Source organism: Leptonotus elevatus, chromosome 4, assembly GCF_054856555.1.
Source record: "Leptonotus elevatus isolate MCC_2025b chromosome 4, RoL_Lele_1.0, whole genome shotgun sequence".
In the NCBI taxonomy this organism is placed as follows: Eukaryota; Metazoa; Chordata; class Actinopteri; order Syngnathiformes; family Syngnathidae; genus Leptonotus; species Leptonotus elevatus.
In genome coordinates this window covers 16,009,058-16,027,876 of record NC_141242.1, presented here as the reverse complement: position 1 = coordinate 16,027,876, position 18,819 = coordinate 16,009,058, and the positions used below count along the sequence as shown (strand labels likewise).

Sequence of the window (18,819 nt, the reverse complement as noted above, 5' to 3'; positions counted from 1 at the left end):
ACTTTTTTAAAGAAGATTTTAAAAAAGTAACTCATTCACTGCCATTGACGGCTATAGACGTCAAAAAATCATTTTAACATTAGTATAAAAAAAATTCCCACTTTTGTTAACAAGAGTATGAAAACCTAGATTTTTTTTATTGTATTAGAACAGGTATAACATTTGTGATTAATCGTGAGTTAACTAGTGAAGTCATGCGATTAATTACGATTAAAAATTGTAATCGCCTGATGCCCCTAATTTTTAATAATCTTTTCTTAAAAAAATTAATAAATTAAGAAACAATTCTTAAAAATTAGGGGCATCAGGTGATTCAAATTTGTAATCGTAATTAATCGCATGACTTCATGAGTTAACTCAAGATTAATTACAAATGTTATATCTGTTCTAAATGTACAAAAAAAAATCTAGGCTTTCATACTCTTAACAAAAAATTATTATTTTTTTTAAACTAATTCAGTTCAAATTAATTTTTGACGTCTATTGCTGTCAATGGCAGTGAATGAGTTAATATATATTGCCAGGCTGGTTCTCATCCTGCTGAACTTTCTTTTAGTTAATCTTTTAAACTTTGCATTTATTGACATTGACTTGTTTTTATATTTGCAAAAAAGCACAGTAGCGAAGCTTTCTCTAACAGTAGTGTGGTTTACAGCTGCATAGCAGACTGGCGTGTGACGCTTTTAAAAACAACCCTCGGGGCTGTGACAGGCTCACCCCCTGCCATCCTCCAAGGTGAAAGTGGCTTGTGGAACACAGTCTGCAGCCTTGGTGCTCTCAATGGGATCCTGCATTAAAAAGTGTTGCATATTTTCTCATGATCTCCCGATGTGACCGTGGGAGGCAAGAAAGGGGGCAAGCACTCATTCCTGAGGCTGTCTTCGGAATTGATCGGACGTTTCTGAGCCTCTTTTTTTTTTTTTTTAAGACTCCGTTCTCCCAGACACAGTGTGGAGCTGTTTCCACTCAGACTGTGCTGTTGTCTTTAATTACGGTCAGAGTGTAAAAATAGTAACGGACTATATGATTCTGTGGCTTTTTTTTTCCTTCTTTCGGTTTCAGACATAGAGATTGACATAGAGGTTAGTAAGCAGAAAATTCAAGAACATCTGCTTTGATTGACACTGAGGGTTATAAACACACTCATTTATTAACTACTATGTACTGTATGTAAAGGTGCAACCCATTGTTCTATATACTGTATGTGTCCAAAACTTGTTTTAGTTAATGTTGTGCAAAGGATGCAATATTTGATTTGCTTTACAAAGGAACTAACTCATGAGCTGTTGAATTTTATCCAGGGATGTTTGATACCATTTTTTTTCTCCAGACCCATACAAGAACTCAACTCTTGAGTAGTCACCGATACCAATACAAAATACAGATACCATACTTGGGGGGGAAAATAACAGATTTTAAAGAAGACATATATCCCAATTTAGCTTTTCCTTTCAAATTGCATGGAATTAAGGGGAAGGGGAGGTGCGTGATCCTCTGATCCCTAAATTAAGACTGATCTTGTCTGCTGATCTCATTTCCCTACACAGAAGTCTGAAAAAGTCAGCCACTGTCCTCTTCTGATGATTTTTTTTTTTATTTGAGAGAACTGCATCTAATGCAATTAAAACGACTCATTTGTATTGTTTCACAGGTATTGTTCCATGTTTTACAATAAAACAAGTTTGGAACATTGGCAGACGGTTGGTTATGAATAAAATTGGGATCGTCAAAAATCACCAGACTTTTTAAAGGTCATGATCCATCCATATTCAAAACTATGATGCCAAACCGCACAGTAGCTACATTTCAATCTTTAAATAGACAGACTGAGTTAGAAGTTTGAAGACACCTACAGGACACACATTAGTGCTTGTGCATGTGCTTTGATCTTTCTTTTCTTCTAAAAGTAAGCCTAACATTATTTTTGTTTCTAATTGTTCCTTAAGACCACAAAAATAAGGCAATCCTAGTCGTGAAGTGTATAGTGAGCGCACAGCTTGTGCATTCCACCATTTTTGAAGTCTCGGATATTGTTGGTTTTAGTTGACTAACTCTGGGTCCAGCCACTGAATGTAAAAAAAAAAAAAAAAAAACTGGCCAAATATAGTAGTAGTGTATTAGCAAGCCTATAAAGTGTACTGAAGCATCCTTTGGAATTAGCTGCAATCCAGAGTTGATTAAACTCTGGCCCGACCAAACCATGTTGTCTGGATATTTAAATAGATAAGCACATTCCTGCACAAATCGAAACCACCGTCCACTAATTTTCTCTCTCACTTCCACCCAGAAAAGATTCGGGCTTTAGTGATGAAGGACTAACCTAAATGATAAGTTGTTTGACATTCTGTGGTTTGGATGCTTTTAGGCTTTTAAGATTCAGCTTCCACAAATAATCCAGCAACACAGTGTTTATCCAAACAGGCAAGCAGAAAGCTGCACTAATCTTGGCATCGAGCTCTATATAGTGTACTGATACCACTTGGTAATCGCACATCACCTTCAAGTGACTGACCACTTTACATGGGAAATATCTCGCTAAACGATGAGGTGGCTGTTGACCCGTACCATAAAGACGTATGCGAGGTAAAGAACTCAGCACGAGATCAAGGCTACTGTTTAATGTGCCAGTCTGTGTGTGTCGCTCCATTACCTCACTGTTGTCGAGCTAAATAAATAGCAGTGCTGCACCAGCTGGGTCCAGTTGGTTGGATGGACCCTCACTGGATCATCAGCTGGACTATTAGCTAAATAGTCTCATCCAGGGTAGTTAATTGGAATGGATTTTAGGCTATCCACGTCGTGTAGTGGAGTGTTTGTCACATCATGCACAATATGAACAAAAGTAAAAGACACACGTCCATTCTGTAAACTCTTTCTTAACCAAATGCTGTTGTCATCAAAGAGCTGCACTCTGGAGGTCATTATAAATACTTGTTAGGGGTTGGGCTCACTTCTATAGTTTCCCCTGGTGCAAGGTCCAATAACGGCCTTCTTGGATTGCTTTGGTGTGCGTACAAGCCATCAAGCGTGAGAAGTGAATGAATAAAAATCCCCACAGAAACACGGTTGTAGAGCAGTTTATATCAAGATATAGGTGACCGTGATCAATATCAGTGTCTTCTGCCCTCATGTGGCCATTTTATGATAAGGAACTAAAAGCGAAGATTATAATTAATTTAAAGCAAAATGCTATATTGTGATATACAGGTCTTTCTTAACTCATTCACCGCCATTGACGGCTATAGATGTCAAAAATTCATTAGTTTAACATTTTTTTCCCACTTTTTTTAACGAGTATGAAAACCTAGATGTTTTTTATTGTATTAGAACAGATATAACATTTGTGATGAATCGGGAGTTAACTAGTGAAGTCATGCGATTAATTATGGTTAAAAGTTGTAATCGCCTGACGCAAAAAATAAATAATATATATATATAATTATTTTTTTGAAAAAAGATTATTTAAAAATTAGGGGCATCAGGCAATTAAAATTTGTAATCGTAATTAATCACATGACTTCACTAATTAACTCACTATTAACTCATTCACTGCCACTGACAGCTATAGACGTCAAACATGCATTTGAACTATTTCTATTAGTTTCACATTTTTTTCCACATTTGTTAACAAGAGTATGAAAACCTAGAAAAAATGTTTTGTACATTTAGAAAATATATCAAATTCGTGACTAATCTTGAGTTAACTAGTGAAGTCATGTGAATAATTACAATAAAAAAAATGTAATCGCCTGATGACCCTAATTTTAAAAAAAAAAGAAGAAGAAAAGATTATTAAAAATTAGGAGCGTCAGACGATTATTATTTTTTTATTGTAATTAATCACATTAATTACAATAATTAATTGTTTGTACATTTTGGTCTAAATGTACAAAAAAAATCTAGGTTTTCATACTCTTGTTAACAAAAAAAAAAGTTAAACTAATATAAATAGTTCAAATTAATATTTTACGTTTATAGCCACCAACGGCAGTGAATGAATTAAAAAAAAGAAAAGAAAACATTATTAAAAATGTGGGGCGTCGGGCGATTACAATTTGTAGCTGTCAATGGCAGTGAATGAGTTAAAAATGTTCTGCCCCCCCCCCCCAATTATGTATATAATTATGTATAAAAAGTACTATTGGTATCCATCAGTATTTGGTACTTGGTGACTATTCATACTGATATCAATACAGTAATCCACATCCTAAGTAAACTACAGTTGAACATCAAACCACATCAAACCACATCAAACCACCATGACAGGATATATGACATCACAGAAACTGCTCGGCAAGTTTTTATTTGAATGATCACGCTTGCTTTCGCTTTGTGTCCTTCAGCTGTGGACAGTACTTCACCATGCAGGTCCACTAGTAACTCCAGCGGGCAGGCGAGTCTGAGTCGAGCAAGCAGTGCGGGCAGTGAGAAGAGCCAGACTGGGGTCAATGGAAGAAGTTCTGACAAGAGGCCGCTGTCACAGTCCAAACCACCACGTACGTAATCATGGCCGATTTATGACTGCACTTATCTACATAGACATTCTGCACTTAGAGGTTATACAGTATATTTTGGAGAGTAAATTTTACTCTAAACCGAGTATATTTGGTCCCACTCTAAGGAAAGTATCATAGAATTTGCCTATCCTATACATTTTGAGATTATTATTTTTTTACAAGTTTTAAAAAAATAAATAAAGTCACTCAAGGGTTGAGGAACAAACCCACAACTACAGGTTGGGCTACAGCCGATCTACTCCCTTAGCCATGCCGCTCCTACTGTGTGTTAGTATATCGCTCGTGTCAGCTGGAACAAAACCCATATTGTATAGAAATGTAGAAAATGTACATTACCTGAATGTCATGCAAGAGTACCTCCAAGAGACCAAAAACGATATGTTTAGTCTCCCTTTGGATATCAGCAAACAGTAGGAATGGCATAGCTCAGATGGTAGAGTGGCAGTCACCCAAGCTGAAGGTCATGAGTTTGTTTCATTAAACCTTGTGCAACTTTTTTTTTTAACAAACTTGTAAAATGTATTCAGGAATCCTTCTAAAATGTACTTAGAATTTCTGAGTGAAAAAAAATGTTACTAGGTTTTTGTCGTGGCATAGGCCAATTTTCTCGTATATTAACTCATTCACTGCTATAAATTCATTAAAAAAAAACGATTTATTTAAAATTAGGGGCAACAGGCAATTAAATTATTTAATTGTAATTAATCGCGTGATTTCAATAGTTAACTCACGATTATTCACAAATTTTATACCTGTTCTAAATGTACAATAAAAAAAATCTAGGTTTTCATATGTTAAACTAATAGAAATTGTTTAAATGATTTTTTGATGTTTATAGCCGTCAATGGCAGTGAATGAATAAAAAAAGAAAAAAAGAAAATTATTAAAAAATATTAAAAATTTGGGGCGTCAGGCGATTAAGACTTGTAATCATAATCAATCGTATGACCTCACTAGTTAACTCACAATTTTATATCCGTTCTAAATGTACAATAACAAATACTAGGTTTTCATACTCTTGTTAACAAAAGTAGAATTTTTTTTCAAACTAATAGAAATAGTTCAAATGAATTTTTGACGTCGATAGCCGTCAATGGCAGTGAATGAGTTAAAAATACTTGGAGTAAAATGTACCTTTTATTTGACCATCTTCCAAGTGTAAATGTTACTCTGTTGAGAGTAGGACCAAATTGACTCTGTTTAGAGTCAAATGTACTCTACAAAATTTACTGTGTAGAAAAGACACAACCAATGCACTCACACAGTCTAATTTATGAAGTCATTGTTTTCATTTTAGGCATAACCTTTTTGTGTGTCATAACATCCCTCATCGCATTCTCATCATCGTACTTCATACATCAGTCACATTGCACAGTGTTAAGCAGTGCGCGCGTCACACCCAGCGAAGAGAAGCGCTGAAAAGAGGAATCGATTGATGTAAGTTACTCTGATACCAGCCAACGTTGAACTTGGTTCCTCTTTTATTTTCCCTGGTTAATCATTCGACACAGATAAGACACACAACGCTTCTTCTTTAGCAGTTAATCATGCCGGACATTTAGCCTTCAAACGCGAGCTCTGATAAACACGTGACTCATAGCAAACGGAGCAGCCATGTTTTATTGAGTGGCTCTCCCACACAACACGCAGTGCCCCCCTCAGGCCTCAATTTGCATTGCAGTGGTTTACCCCATCTGGAAATCCGCTGATATGCGCCTCAGCAAAAGCCAGCATGATTTATTTTGATATTTTGTCCATAGTGCCTCCCAAGCCAGCACACCTTCAGAGCCCGGTGACGGAGCTCTCATCCCCGCTGGCTCACAACCAGAAACCCCATTTTAGACCTGGGATGGAGGAGGGAGGAGGTGGTGGAGGAGGAAGGGGGGCGACAAACCGGGAGAGAGTGAGAATCAAACACTCCAAAGTATCAGACCTCATCAGCCAATTTGAGGAGAACAGGTAGGAAGGAGCATTTTCCTCTCTTCTGCTGTGTGGGATCCGCAAGCATAGATCAAATCTATGTTCTGCCCGTGGTGATTCCAAATTTGAGCAAATAGTGGAGCCTCTCAATGATTCATTTGTTTCTGCTGGGAATAACTTGCTACATCTCATTTCCTCCAATAACCTCACATTGTTCTAAAAGTATGTAAGTACTCTGTTTCGAAAGAATGTATTATGTTAATGAGTATAAAGACTGCTGGTTGGTTAACAACTGTATTGTTTTACTATCCTGGAAAAATATTGGCAAAACATTATTACTGAGGAACAAATCATAAGAATTGCAGTGTTTTACAGTTACAGTGTGTCAATGCAGAGGTCATTTAGGGTTGGTGTTTCAAAAAAACGTTTAGTTTACATGAAACGCAATTGTTTGTTTTTTGGGACATACATTTTAGACTGTGGAAAAAGAGAAAGTGCCTTGTGGTCTTGCCATTCAGAATGAATGTTTTAGAGTCTTCAAGTTAAAAGTGAGGCAAATTAAGCACCCGTATCGTGCCGAGGGCGCTCTCGTGTATTTTAATCAGAAAATAGTATTTCACGTAGTTGTTCGTTGTTGTATTTAGTGTAGTCTTGTATGTTTCATGTACAGTGCTGTGTTACAGCTGTGGTTGTTGTTAAAGTGCTCTATGAAGAAAGTTGAATGGAGAGTTGAAGAGTTTGAAGACATTGTTGCTTCAGTTGATCATGTCAAGTCAATTTGTATAGCCCTCAATCACAGGCCGCACCTCACAATGATCAATGAAATCCCCTCTTCCCCCTTGTCAAGTCATTGATTTCATCACAAGGATCATATAGGTTTGGGCCCTTTACCGGTTTTAAAAAGTCAAGGTTCAAATTACTGCTAATACTAATTGTAACTGGTAATAAGCTCCTCTTTTCTTTTTTTGAGGGAACGCCGAACCAGGGCACAATATGATTGGCTGCTTGCAAAATTTAATAAACAGGCCATTAATTGCGTCCAATTCACCTCCCCCTCCCCCCTCCTTCTCCTGAGCAGTTACATACAGAGGAGGAAGGGAATGTAGTGAGGTTAGATGAGAAAAAAAAATCCACACATACTGTACACGTGTAGATGCCAGTGTGTACTAGTTAGCCCCAAAGACAACATGAGTAGCCCATGGGCCTGCTCTAAAAATAGCTCACTGGTGATGGGACACTGTGAAATGCTAAGAAGAAGGAAAACAGAAGAAGAATGTTAACATCATTATTTATTTATTTATTTCAACATAATATGGTACACATTTCTTAACTCATTCACTGCTATTGACGGCTATAGATGTCAAAAATGTATATTAGTTTAAAAAAAATTCTACTTTTGTTAACAAGAGTATGAAAACCTATATTTTTTTATTTGTACATTTAGAACAGATATAAAATTTGTGATTAATTGTGAGTTAACGAATGAAGTCATGTGATTAATTCCGATTAAAAAATATAATCGCCTGACACCCCAAATTTTTCATAATCTTTAATTCGCGTCAGGCGATTACATTTTTTATTTCTAATTAATCGCATGACTTCAATAGTTAACTCACAATTAATCACATATTTTTTCTCTGTATGTCTTTTCTTTTTTTATATCTAGGTTTTCATACTCTTGTTAACAAAAGTGGAAAAAAATGTTAAACTAATAGAAATAGTTCAAATTAATTTTTGACGTCTATAGCCGTCAATGGCAGTGAATGAGTTAATGTGCCAAATATTTTCTCTGTATTCCTCTTTCCCTCTCTCGCTGTCTCTCTCGCAATATTTTGTTCTTATTTATCATACCGTTAGAATATAGAATAGCATTGACCCATCCCACTGCATTAAGTGCCACAATCCAAGGAAATATTGGAATACAGCCAAATATGTTTGTTTTGTTTTTCCCACCAAGTGGTCTGCAAGAGTATGACGAGTTGACAGTGTTTTCTCACATTGTACTGCTCAGTGTAGGCAATAATGCAGCTGTCATAATCGTGCCGACACCTTGAGATGGCACAAACGGAAAAACGTCGTCTTTCCCAACATTTCCGATGGCGTTCAAGACGAGGACCAAAAGCAGAAGTCCTGCCGTCAAAGTGCTCTGACTGCCTCCGCGATACTCGTTCAGACGAAGCCGCCGCCTAGAACTGGGGAAGGGATTAGCCTAGCGCACACGTTTACAGGTCAGCATTTGGCGAGGGGATGAAAGCAGATTTGAGAAGACGAGGGCACACCCGGCTCCTCATTCAGTTGTGGGAGGGCAGTTGGGACATGAAAGCCAAGATGAAGAGGTATGGATCATTCAGCGGCGCCGCTCTCATCTGTCATTTCATCACTTTCTCTTATCATCGTGTTGTCACAATATTTGAAACAAACATGACGTGCTTGGATTTGGTGGCTAACCTCTTTTTTTAAGGTCATCGAAATTAGGTTACTAGAAGCGCCACCGGTGTCCGGCTGACTCTGACTGTAGATTTGTCATCACTTTTAGTCCAAATTCTCTCTCACCTTTATTTTGGACTAAAGAATAAGCAGAATCGTACAATTCGGTGCCGTTTAAAATGTTAAAATTGGGTTAATCAGAGTGACTGCATGTGTCTTTTTTTTTTTTCACCCACTCGGGACCACTACAGCACTGCAGGGGATTATCCCCCAAGACGTCCTGCTACTAGAGAGAGCGGCCTGCAGCTTCTGCGAACAGAATTAGCCTTCTAATCTGGTTCACATGGAACTTAACGGCTTCGGCACGAAGCTTCTACCTGCTTTTAAAACTCCCTTATGTATCTCATTTAATGTTTGCCGCATGAAGAGCTTGTTGTGCGCACAAAAGTGGAATATTCAGTGTTCTTTGCTCGCCCGAGAGGTAAGCGTGACGACGTTTCATGTTTAAACGCAACAGGGGACAAGCGGCGTTGCGGCAGTGTGTTGTTCTTCCTCTATTTATACACCGCTTCCTGTTTCTCCCGGACGTGCACAGTAACGGTGACCGCCTCGAAGAAAATTGTCAAGGTTTGATTATGAAGCTTTTGTTACTTTACAGAAGTGTAAGGTATGAAGCGCTAGTGTACAGGACTGTGAGGAAATTAAGCTTCTGTGTGGGGTGGGTGGGGTGGGTGGGGGGGAGGGTGGGTCCACATTGAAACAGCTGTTGTGTGTGCAGGATGTAGAACAGCTGCATGTATTTGTATTTATTTTTGGCAGGTTTTTTTTTTCTTCCCCCCCATCCCATTCAAGCTTATAAAGCAAATGGTAATTATAAGTTGTGCAACCCGATTTGTAAGACAGGTGTGTGTAGAACTAGGACAGCTTTTACCTCTGGGGAGTGAGCTGCTCCTGTCCTCCTCATTACTGTACCTCAACGCGCACACACATAACATACACACACACACACCCCCTGTGCCTCACGCCAACCTCGCAAGGCAGAGGTCTGGAAGTCGGTGCAAGTTTTATTTTTAACCCGCATGCAAAGGCTCTCCACTTACTCTTCTGCCACTTCCTGATCGGCAACCCAGCTCGAACAGCTCCTGAACTAACAGTTCGTCTTTTATTTTATTTTTTTTTACTTCTCCCGGTCTTAATCAACTTTTCTGCTTTGCTCTTGCAGCAACACAGACAACAAGAGAGACAGCTCGCCGTTCAAACAGAGCAGAGGGTCGGCCAACTGCAGTCCGGCGCACTGGACCTCCCACAAGCTGGCGGAGGCTGCCAAGATTGAGGAGAATCTCTCCACGGTGGAACTGGACTGTGTGGCGTCCCAACTGCAGGATGCTCACATACCCACGGCTAACGGGGTGCTAGCCCAGATGGAGCAGGACAAGGAGGCGGAGAAAAAGGCGTGCAATGGCGAAAACGGGAGACTAGACACGACTGAGCTGGTGAATGGAGATACGGGACGCACAGACAGGGGGGACGAGGACTCGAGTTCACGCACGGACAGGACTGGTTCTGAAAGCTCTCATGAGAATGAAGAGAGTGGGACTAACGCGGAACAGGAACTTCCAAAAGAAGAGGCCAGGACAGAGCAGAAGGTGCGTGCAAAACTGCTGTTTGTAGTCGTCAATTCTTTGTTTGTCTGATGATGACGATGACGATGACGATGAATCGCAAGTCGCCGACGTAAACAGCCCACAAGTATTCATGCGCAGTATTTGAATCAATATAAGGTGCCTTTGAGACGTCCCCATTTCACTCCAAAAATGTGCGATTTTTTTAAATTGAACTTCATATTCATTGTTGTGCTTTTATAAGGAGACATATTGATCAAGCTCCCTTAATTAACTTCAAGAGGACAACATACAGTACATGCAAAATGTGTGAGTGTGCCGATAGGAATAACATTTTTGCATTTTATCAGCACCTTTTTCACGACTATCCAACAAACGTAACAGACATATTTTGATTTTCTGAAAAGTTTTTATATATTTTATATTCCACTCATGACATAGTGGACATGCTGAGCTTCATATCCAGCTACAAACATAATTAGGGGATGTCTGTCGAATAGTTTTAGAATTTATTACTACATTTATTTTTCCCATTACTGTTTATTTGTGCTTATTTGGTATTCGCGATTAAGCAATACAAAAGCAAAAAAAAGAAAGAAGAAAGCTACTTCATAGGTAATGTGAAGGGCTACTACTATGATATACTCTTGTGAGGCTATGCCAATTAAACTTTAATTATACTGCACCCACCTGCAAATAACTTATTTTAGTAACAGATGAAAGGGATACTTATTTTTCATGTGCAATTAAAATCTTTAAAAAATCTAAATTTTCCACTTGCTGTCAACTGAAGATGACATCATCTGTGCTGAGGAAATAGGTAACGACAATCACGGCTCACCTGTTTTCTGGATGAGCCATGATTGGTCATTACCTACTTCCTCAGCACAGGTGATGTCATCTTCAGTCGACAGCAAGTGGCACATTTTGTTTTTAAAGGTATTGGCTCTTTTCTGCACAACAAAGCCACTTTTTACTTTAACTTTTGCCTCTATAAGTCGCTGACATCGATAGACGAACAGAGATACATTGTTTCAGGGATGGGCAAACTTGGTCCCCGTGTGCTGGAGTCCTGCAAGTTTGAGAGGTTTCCCTCCTCCAACACAGCTGATTCCAATGAACAGGAGCGTTAGTAGGCTTATGCAGAGCTTGTTGATGAGCTGATCATATCAGGTGTGTTGGAGAACACAGTATGTGCTGTATATTTGTCTGAATTCTAGTCAAATAAGCAAACAAAACAACACACAAGTCCAAAGTTGATTAGGTGATGCTTTGTTGGGATTGTTTGCTTTTCCCCTCTCAGTTATTGTTGGTTGTGTCTATGACTGTTTGCCTCACAATGCTTGTCTGTCGTGTTATTTCCCTTCTTCCATATTTTCATTTCCTGTTGAGAGACCCCAGGCTGGCTGTACCCACTGTCACCTTTGTGTCAATAGCGCGCTCGAGTGCTACGTGCTATGTTAGCACAAACTGTATGCGCAGTCAATCATTAGAGGCTCATAATTGGTTTAGTACAGTCAAGTAAATACAACAAACGCTTCTTTTCACAACCGAATTCCTGGTGATCTGCTTTTTGTCTTTCTGTGAGTGCAGAGAGAATTGTGCATGCAAATTTACACCCCCAAAAAACACTTCTTTATTTTGCACCATTTCTCCAAACTCATTGATTTTTTATTATTTTTTATTTATTTTTTTGAGGCACCCGTGGACAAAATTGCTGGTACACTTCTTTTAATGAAAGGAAACCCCACAAATGCTCGCTGAAATAACTTGAAAATAACAAAAGTATGGACTGAATTTTTTTGCGCTGTAAACAGTTCCGAGCTCACCAGGTTGTTCTCTCAAGTTGTCAGCCATTTTCCTCTTTTTTAATATGTGCAACCGTAGTCACAGGAACAGCAAGCTACTTGGAGATGGGCTGATAGTCTTTTACTTGAATAGGCTTGTCTTTTGTTTTCTTTCTAATCTCTTTTTACTTTTTTTGGTCCGTGTTCACTGTGGTGCCCATCCATGACACCAAATTTCAGATTACAAGTTTAAAGATACTAGCTAGAGGACATATGTCCCTGTGGTCAAATGTCGGATTTTCATTAATCATTTTCAGTGATCATTGTGGGATTTCCTTTCCTAAATATAAATTGATGACGGCGACCACGATGTGACTTGTGCCTGGAGTTGCTTTCTAACGTGTCCTTGTCGTTTTCAGGAGACAAATGAGCAGAAACTGTTTAAAATTGCCAGTGAGCTCTTGCATACAGAAAAGGCCTACGTTACGAGACTCAACTTGCTGGATCAGGTGAGATGGAGTTCTTGCCACGTCTCTTGTTTTCGTCATATCACGCAATTCAGTGCTCTCCCGGCAGAAATGTTACTAAGCGTGGTTTGCTGCTGTAGGTATTTTGTACCAAGCTCATGGAAGAGGCAAATAAAGGAACATTCCCCGTGGATGTGGTGAAAAATATCTTCTCCAATATCTCCTCCATCAACACTTTCCACAGTCAGTTTTTGCTTCCTGACTTAGAGAAACGGATGGGAGAATGGTGAGTATGGTGACTTCAAAGTGTTTTGAGCATTTTTTAGTATTATTCTTCTTTTGCAAACAAAGCCGCGCGATGATCATAAATGCAAAAGCCAGCCGACCTATGGGCTCATGCAATCCTGCAGGTTTTGAATCTCGCTCTTGCTCCGCCTCCCTGCAGGGAGTCCACACCTCGCATCGGAGACATCCTCCAGAAGCTCACGCCCTTCCTCAAAATGTACGCCGAGTACGTGAAGAACTTCGACAAGGCCATGGAGCTGCTGAAACAGTGGAGCGACCGATCGCCACAGTTCAAGTCCATCATTCAGGAGATACAGGTCCGTTAAACGTTTACAGTAAAGCACGTCTAACTGAAACGCTCGGCGAGGTTGAAATGAGTTTTCTTTGCGTGTGCAGAGTCAAGAGGCTTGTGGCAGTCTTACACTTCAGCATCACATGTTGGAACCTGTGCAGAGAGTCCCTCGATACGAGATGCTCCTCAAGGACTACCTGAAGAAACTTCCTCAAGACGACCCTGACAGACGAGACGCAGAAAGTAAGATGACAAACTCAGCTCTTTTCAAAATGAGCATTTTGCGCCTCACGAAAGAACGGCGGATTGCAAAACTAAGAATCCACCGTTGAGACGGTCCCTAAAAAGCTTCACTGAGCTCACGCCACCTACTGTGGGTAGTCAGATGTCGAGGGGGAGCTCTGTGCTGCCTACGCCACAGCATCTAGCTAGAAATGAGCTTCGGCTGGCTACTAGTGCGCCCAAACACGTTGCTCCCGAGTCAGTAATTATCGCCTCCAAGCTGGCAAACAAGCTACACTTTTGGCATGAATAGTTTTCATAGAAGGATGACGAAAGATGGAGAAGTCATGCTAATTGCTAGGCTAAGCTAAGATTGGCACGGCTAGCGCATTCGGAATTCAGTGCTTCTTGCTGAAACCATGTTAAAGCGGAGAACATCCAACAAAATTCATTAACTATCTGTAAAAAAATATTAAACAGAACCGTGGTCAATAAGCAAATTATGCCTATAGCTAATTTAAGTAGGCTATATAAAATATTTGTATCAGTAATGTTTTAGTTTGTTTTTACAATAGAGTCTTGAGTTTTTACTTTTAACGTTTGATGTCTGCACAATACATTTTGTCAAAATTAAATTACATCAAGTTTTGTTTTTAAAAACAAAAAACGTTGTAAATTTGTTATATTGTTATTGTTTTTTCTGGTCACTGCGATTTAGCATGCAAAAAAAATTGCTCCACAAAATTACAAAGTTGCTGCTCAAATAATGTCAATGATTCACAAAACTGCTCTGCGATAGAAATAAAAAGTATTTCAAGCCATTTCATGCCACTGACGTTACCGGAACGAGTGACATCATGGGTGCTGCTTATGATGGCTGCACTCTAAGAATGGCTAGTGGCTACATGATGAATTACTGTAAAAGCCAGCCAATTGACAATAAAGGAAGGTGAGACTCAAGTCCTGATTGGATTCTATTTTTACGCTGCTATAGCCACACACATTACTCAACAAATTTATACATGCTAAATTACAATACATTTAGAAGAAGAAAAACGACAAACGTTAGCGAACACACTTGTCACAAGACTTCATATTATTAATAAGTATTGGGTCACCAGCAGCAGTGACGTACATGTCAGAATGCTCTCTCCGAGGCCTCTCAGGCTAAAACCATCAACCTTCTTCAGTGTGTCATTTGTGATTTGATCTTAAAGTTTGCCTTTGACTCTCCCAGAATCCTTAGAAATCATCGCCACAGCAGCGACTCACTCCAACAGCGCCATTCGGAAGTCTGTAAGTGTGCCTGATAAAATCATCCTCTTCACAGCCGTGCCTCAAAAACACTCGTAACGTATTTTATTCAGGAAAATCTGAAGAAATTGATGGAGATTTACGAGATGCTCGGGGAGGAGGAGGACATCGTTCATGCCTCGAACGAGTTCATCAAAGAAGGTCACATCCTCAAGCTGGCAGCCAGGAACACCTCGGCCATGGAGCGATACCTTTTCCTGGTGAGACCAACACAACAGCGAAATGTGCTCAAGTGACGAGAGACGGGCTAGAGTGGATTAAGAAATTTGGTGAGGGGGTGTGGCGGTCATGTAAATTAATGTCTCACAAAAAAAATTCTACAAATGGTTACATCCATTTAGTTGATTTTATCCAAGTAATTATAAAAACAAAATCCAGTTGTTTTTATCCATGTTAGGGGGCGGCCATTTTGCCACTTGCTGTCGACTGAAGATGACATCACAGTTGCTCAGGGCTCAGGCAACACGGCAATCACAGCTCACCTGTTTTTTGAAGCTGAGCTGTGATTGGTTGTTACCTGAGACCGGGGAACTGTGATGTCATTTTTACTCGACAGCAAGTGGCAAAATGGCCGCCTTCTGTTATTGACTAAAATATGGATTTTGCTGCTTAACTCGTATTCCACTAACACAATATTAAACCTGAATACCATATTTAGATTTAGATTTTTTTGGGGTGGGGGGGTTGACTTCCCCTTTAACTCATTCACCGCCATTGACGGCTATTAACATTCAAAATTAATTTAAACTATTTATATTAGTTTAACATTTTTTCCACTTTTGTTAACAAGAGTATAAAAACTTAGAAATGTTTTTTATTATACATTTAGAACAGATATAAAATTTGTGATTAATCGTGAGTTGATTATTGAAGTCATGCAGTTAATTACCATAAAAAATTTTAATCGCCTGACACGATTAAAAAAAAGAAAAAAGAAACGATTATTAAAAATTAGAGGCATCAGGCAATTAAAATGTGTAATCGCATGACTTCACTAGTTAACTCACAAATTTTCTAAATGTACAATAAAAAAAATCTAGGTTTTCATACTCTTGTTAACAAGAGTGGAAAAAAATATGAAACTAATAGAAATAGTTCAAATTAATTTTTGACGTCTATAGCCGTCAATGGCAGTGAATGAGTTAATATTGCACTTGTGGAATATGAGCATCACAATCTCCGTTTTTATCCATTCCAGGAGGCGGCCATTTTTCCACTTGCCATGACATCACAAATGCTCTCGCTTAGGTTAACGACCTATCAGAAAACGGGGGGAGCAATCACGGCTTAGCTTCAGAAAAGAAGTGATTGGTTGTTACCTGGGCCCTGTGCAATTGTGATGTCATTTTAAATCGACCGTAAGTGGCAAAATGGCCGCCCCCCGAGATGGAAATGGGGGATTTTTGCTAATATTGATATTCCACAAACGCAATTTTTAATCAGAATACTGTGTTTAGACGAGTGGGGCTGCATAGTACATATTTTTGTCAAGAACATTTTGGGGGTTGACCTTTTAAACTTCCTGCAGTGTTTAAATCTGACAAGTTCTCCCTTGTCTTGTAATAATTTTAAGATGTCTTTTTTCTTCTTTCTATGTCAGTTCAACAACATGCTATTGTATTGCGTGCCCAAATTCAGCTTGGGAGGACCCAAGTACACGGTTCGGACGCGGATCGGCATTGATGGGATGAAAGTTCTGGAAACCACCAACGAGGACTACCCTCACACCTTCCAGGTTTCAGGGAAGGAGAGGACTTTGGAGCTACAAGCCAGGTACAGTTACATTGCACCTAAATAAAAATAAAAATCATAGTCATTGCATCTAACGTCATCATTCGGCTTCCTGAACAAAAATATATTTTAGTGAAGCAGCAGAGGAATTGTATGTTTTATTGCACACAAATAAAATATCGCAACCATCCCCACAATGATGTAATTGTATGTCATTTGCACTGCGAACACTATCATTTCACTTAAAAATGGAGAGTTAGCCTAAATGAGAAAAGTCATTGTTCATATTTAGACCCTATAAATGCCTTAAAAAAAACTTTATGACTGTGACGGTCGGAAGGAAGTTCACAATTCTGAAGTACTTTATTTTGACTTTCAGCTCCGAGCAGGATAAAGCGGGCTGGATCAAGGTACGTGTGGTGACATCATCACTATAAAAATCGGATCAGGCCTTTCATTGACTACTTGGAAAATCGCTGACGCATGTTGTATTTTGTGTCCTTCAGGCATTCCGAGAGACCATCGAGGTCTTCCAGCAAAAAAATGAATCATTCAAGAACGCATCCAAGGACGTGGAGGAGGTTTCGGTTAGTACCGCGTTAGTATCACATGCTCAATGTGGTGTGTGACTTATTTATTTATTTTTAAATGTATTTTTTGTGCTGTAGAATGCTGAGCTGGGGAAGCGCGCGCCTCGCTGGATACGAGACAATGAAGTGACAATGTGCATGAAATGTAAAGAACCTTTTAACGCCCTCACGCGACGGAGACATCACTGCAGAGCTTGTGGCTACGTGAGTGTTTTAGGCTTCAGAGCTGTCACATGACTGAACACCCGATGCATCTGCGGCTTTTCAATTTCTGTCCTTTTTTTCTGGGCGCATGAGAGTGGGCGTGACTGCCGCGTGCTGATGCTTTTTAATGGACGTCATTGTACCCGCATTTAAGATCGCGGTTTACCTTCTCTCCAGGTGGTGTGCTGGAAATGCTCCGATAACAAGGTGCCGCTGGAGTACGACGGCAACAAGGTGAACAAAGTGTGCAGGGACTGTTTCTCCATCCTGACAGGAGAAACCATCACGGAGGGCAAGAAGAAAGGCATCCTGGAGGTGAGCACGAAAAACATCAAAGAGGAGCATCTCCGGTTCTTGAAAAGCGGCCCGTGTTGATTTATGAGCCTTCTTTGCTTCCGTTTAGATCGAGGCGGCTCAGTTCACGGGCAGCAGCATCATGTGTGGCTTCCTGCAGTATTGTGAGAAGAACAAACCTTGGCAGAAGGTGTGGTGTGTCATCCCAGAGAAGGAGTGCCTGGTGCTCTACCTGTATGGAGCTCCTCAGGTAAAAGCAACACCGACAGTTGCACGGAAAAAGAACTTTTGCTAAAACACGGACTATGTGTTTACATGCAATATTCGGCTTAAAGGGATACTTGGTCTCGTTGAGCCATTTTCAGCAGTAGGAAGTTAATATTTTATATAATTTGCTAACTTTGTTATTTTTCATGTAAAATTAACTCATTCACTGCCATTGACGCCTATAAATGTCAAAAAGTCATTTAAACTCATTTAAATAGTTTTAACATTTTTTTTTCACTTTTGTTAACAAGAGTATGAAGACCTAGACTTTTTTTTTTAATAATCTTGAAAAAAAAATTGGGGCGTCAGGCGATTAAATATTTTAATTGAAATTAATCACATGACTTTAATAGTTAACTCAAATCACACATTTTTATATCTGTTCTAAATGTATACTTTTGTTAACAGAAGTGGAAAAAATGTTAAACTAATAGAAATAGTTCAAATCAATTTTTGACGTTGATGGCAGTGAATGAGTTCATATCTTTAAAAACAAAACTTTCCACTTGTTGTCGTCTGTGCTGAGAAAGTAGGTACAGTCATTTCTGGACTATAAGCCGCTACTTTTTTTCACTTGCATTCGACCCTGCAGCTAATACAAAGGTGCGGCTTATCCATCAGATCACAAGGGGGCGCACTATAAAGGAAGCGCAAGAGCATCAGGCAGAGCAAAACAAACCAAGTGAGCCCAAATACAGTAGGAGAGACAGAATGACAGCGAGACAATTTGCGCCCTCATTATGGAAAAGAAAGTAGCGGGAACCCGGTGCGGTAACATTAAAACACCTGCGGCTTACAGTCAGGTGCGGCTTATATGTGTAACAACTGTGGAGTGTGCGGGTCCGAATGTCCAAAAGAAAAAAACTTTTATGTAATGTAT

At 39.4% G+C, this 18,819-nt stretch overlaps 1 protein-coding gene across 4 annotated transcripts in view; it reads left to right on the top strand.

Moving 5' to 3' along the window:
* The window catches only part of fgd4a (FYVE, RhoGEF and PH domain containing 4a), a 59,997-nt gene that overhangs the window by 39,348 nt on the left and 1,830 nt on the right, over window positions 1-18,819 (top strand). For 3 of the 4 annotated variants that reach the window (XM_086072805.1, XM_086072806.1, XM_086072807.1), the window contains exons 3-17: window positions 4,344-4,496; window positions 6,278-6,476; window positions 10,087-10,510; window positions 12,693-12,782; window positions 12,881-13,026; window positions 13,186-13,342; window positions 13,422-13,560; window positions 14,777-14,835; window positions 14,907-15,053; window positions 16,454-16,626; window positions 16,964-16,994; window positions 17,091-17,171; window positions 17,253-17,378; window positions 17,556-17,693; window positions 17,782-17,922. In XM_086072805.1, coding sequence (XP_085928931.1) covers window positions 4,344-4,496; window positions 6,278-6,476; window positions 10,087-10,510; window positions 12,693-12,782; window positions 12,881-13,026; window positions 13,186-13,342; window positions 13,422-13,560; window positions 14,777-14,835; window positions 14,907-15,053; window positions 16,454-16,626; window positions 16,964-16,994; window positions 17,091-17,171; window positions 17,253-17,378; window positions 17,556-17,693; window positions 17,782-17,922 — 2,204 coding nt within the window. Of the gene's footprint in view, window positions 1-4,343; window positions 4,497-6,277; window positions 6,477-8,153; window positions 8,774-10,086; window positions 10,511-12,692; window positions 12,783-12,880; window positions 13,027-13,185; window positions 13,343-13,421; window positions 13,561-14,776; window positions 14,836-14,906; window positions 15,054-16,453; window positions 16,627-16,963; window positions 16,995-17,090; window positions 17,172-17,252; window positions 17,379-17,555; window positions 17,694-17,781; window positions 17,923-18,819 lie in introns of those variants that run through there. The other variant, XM_086072808.1, reaches the window with a different exon arrangement.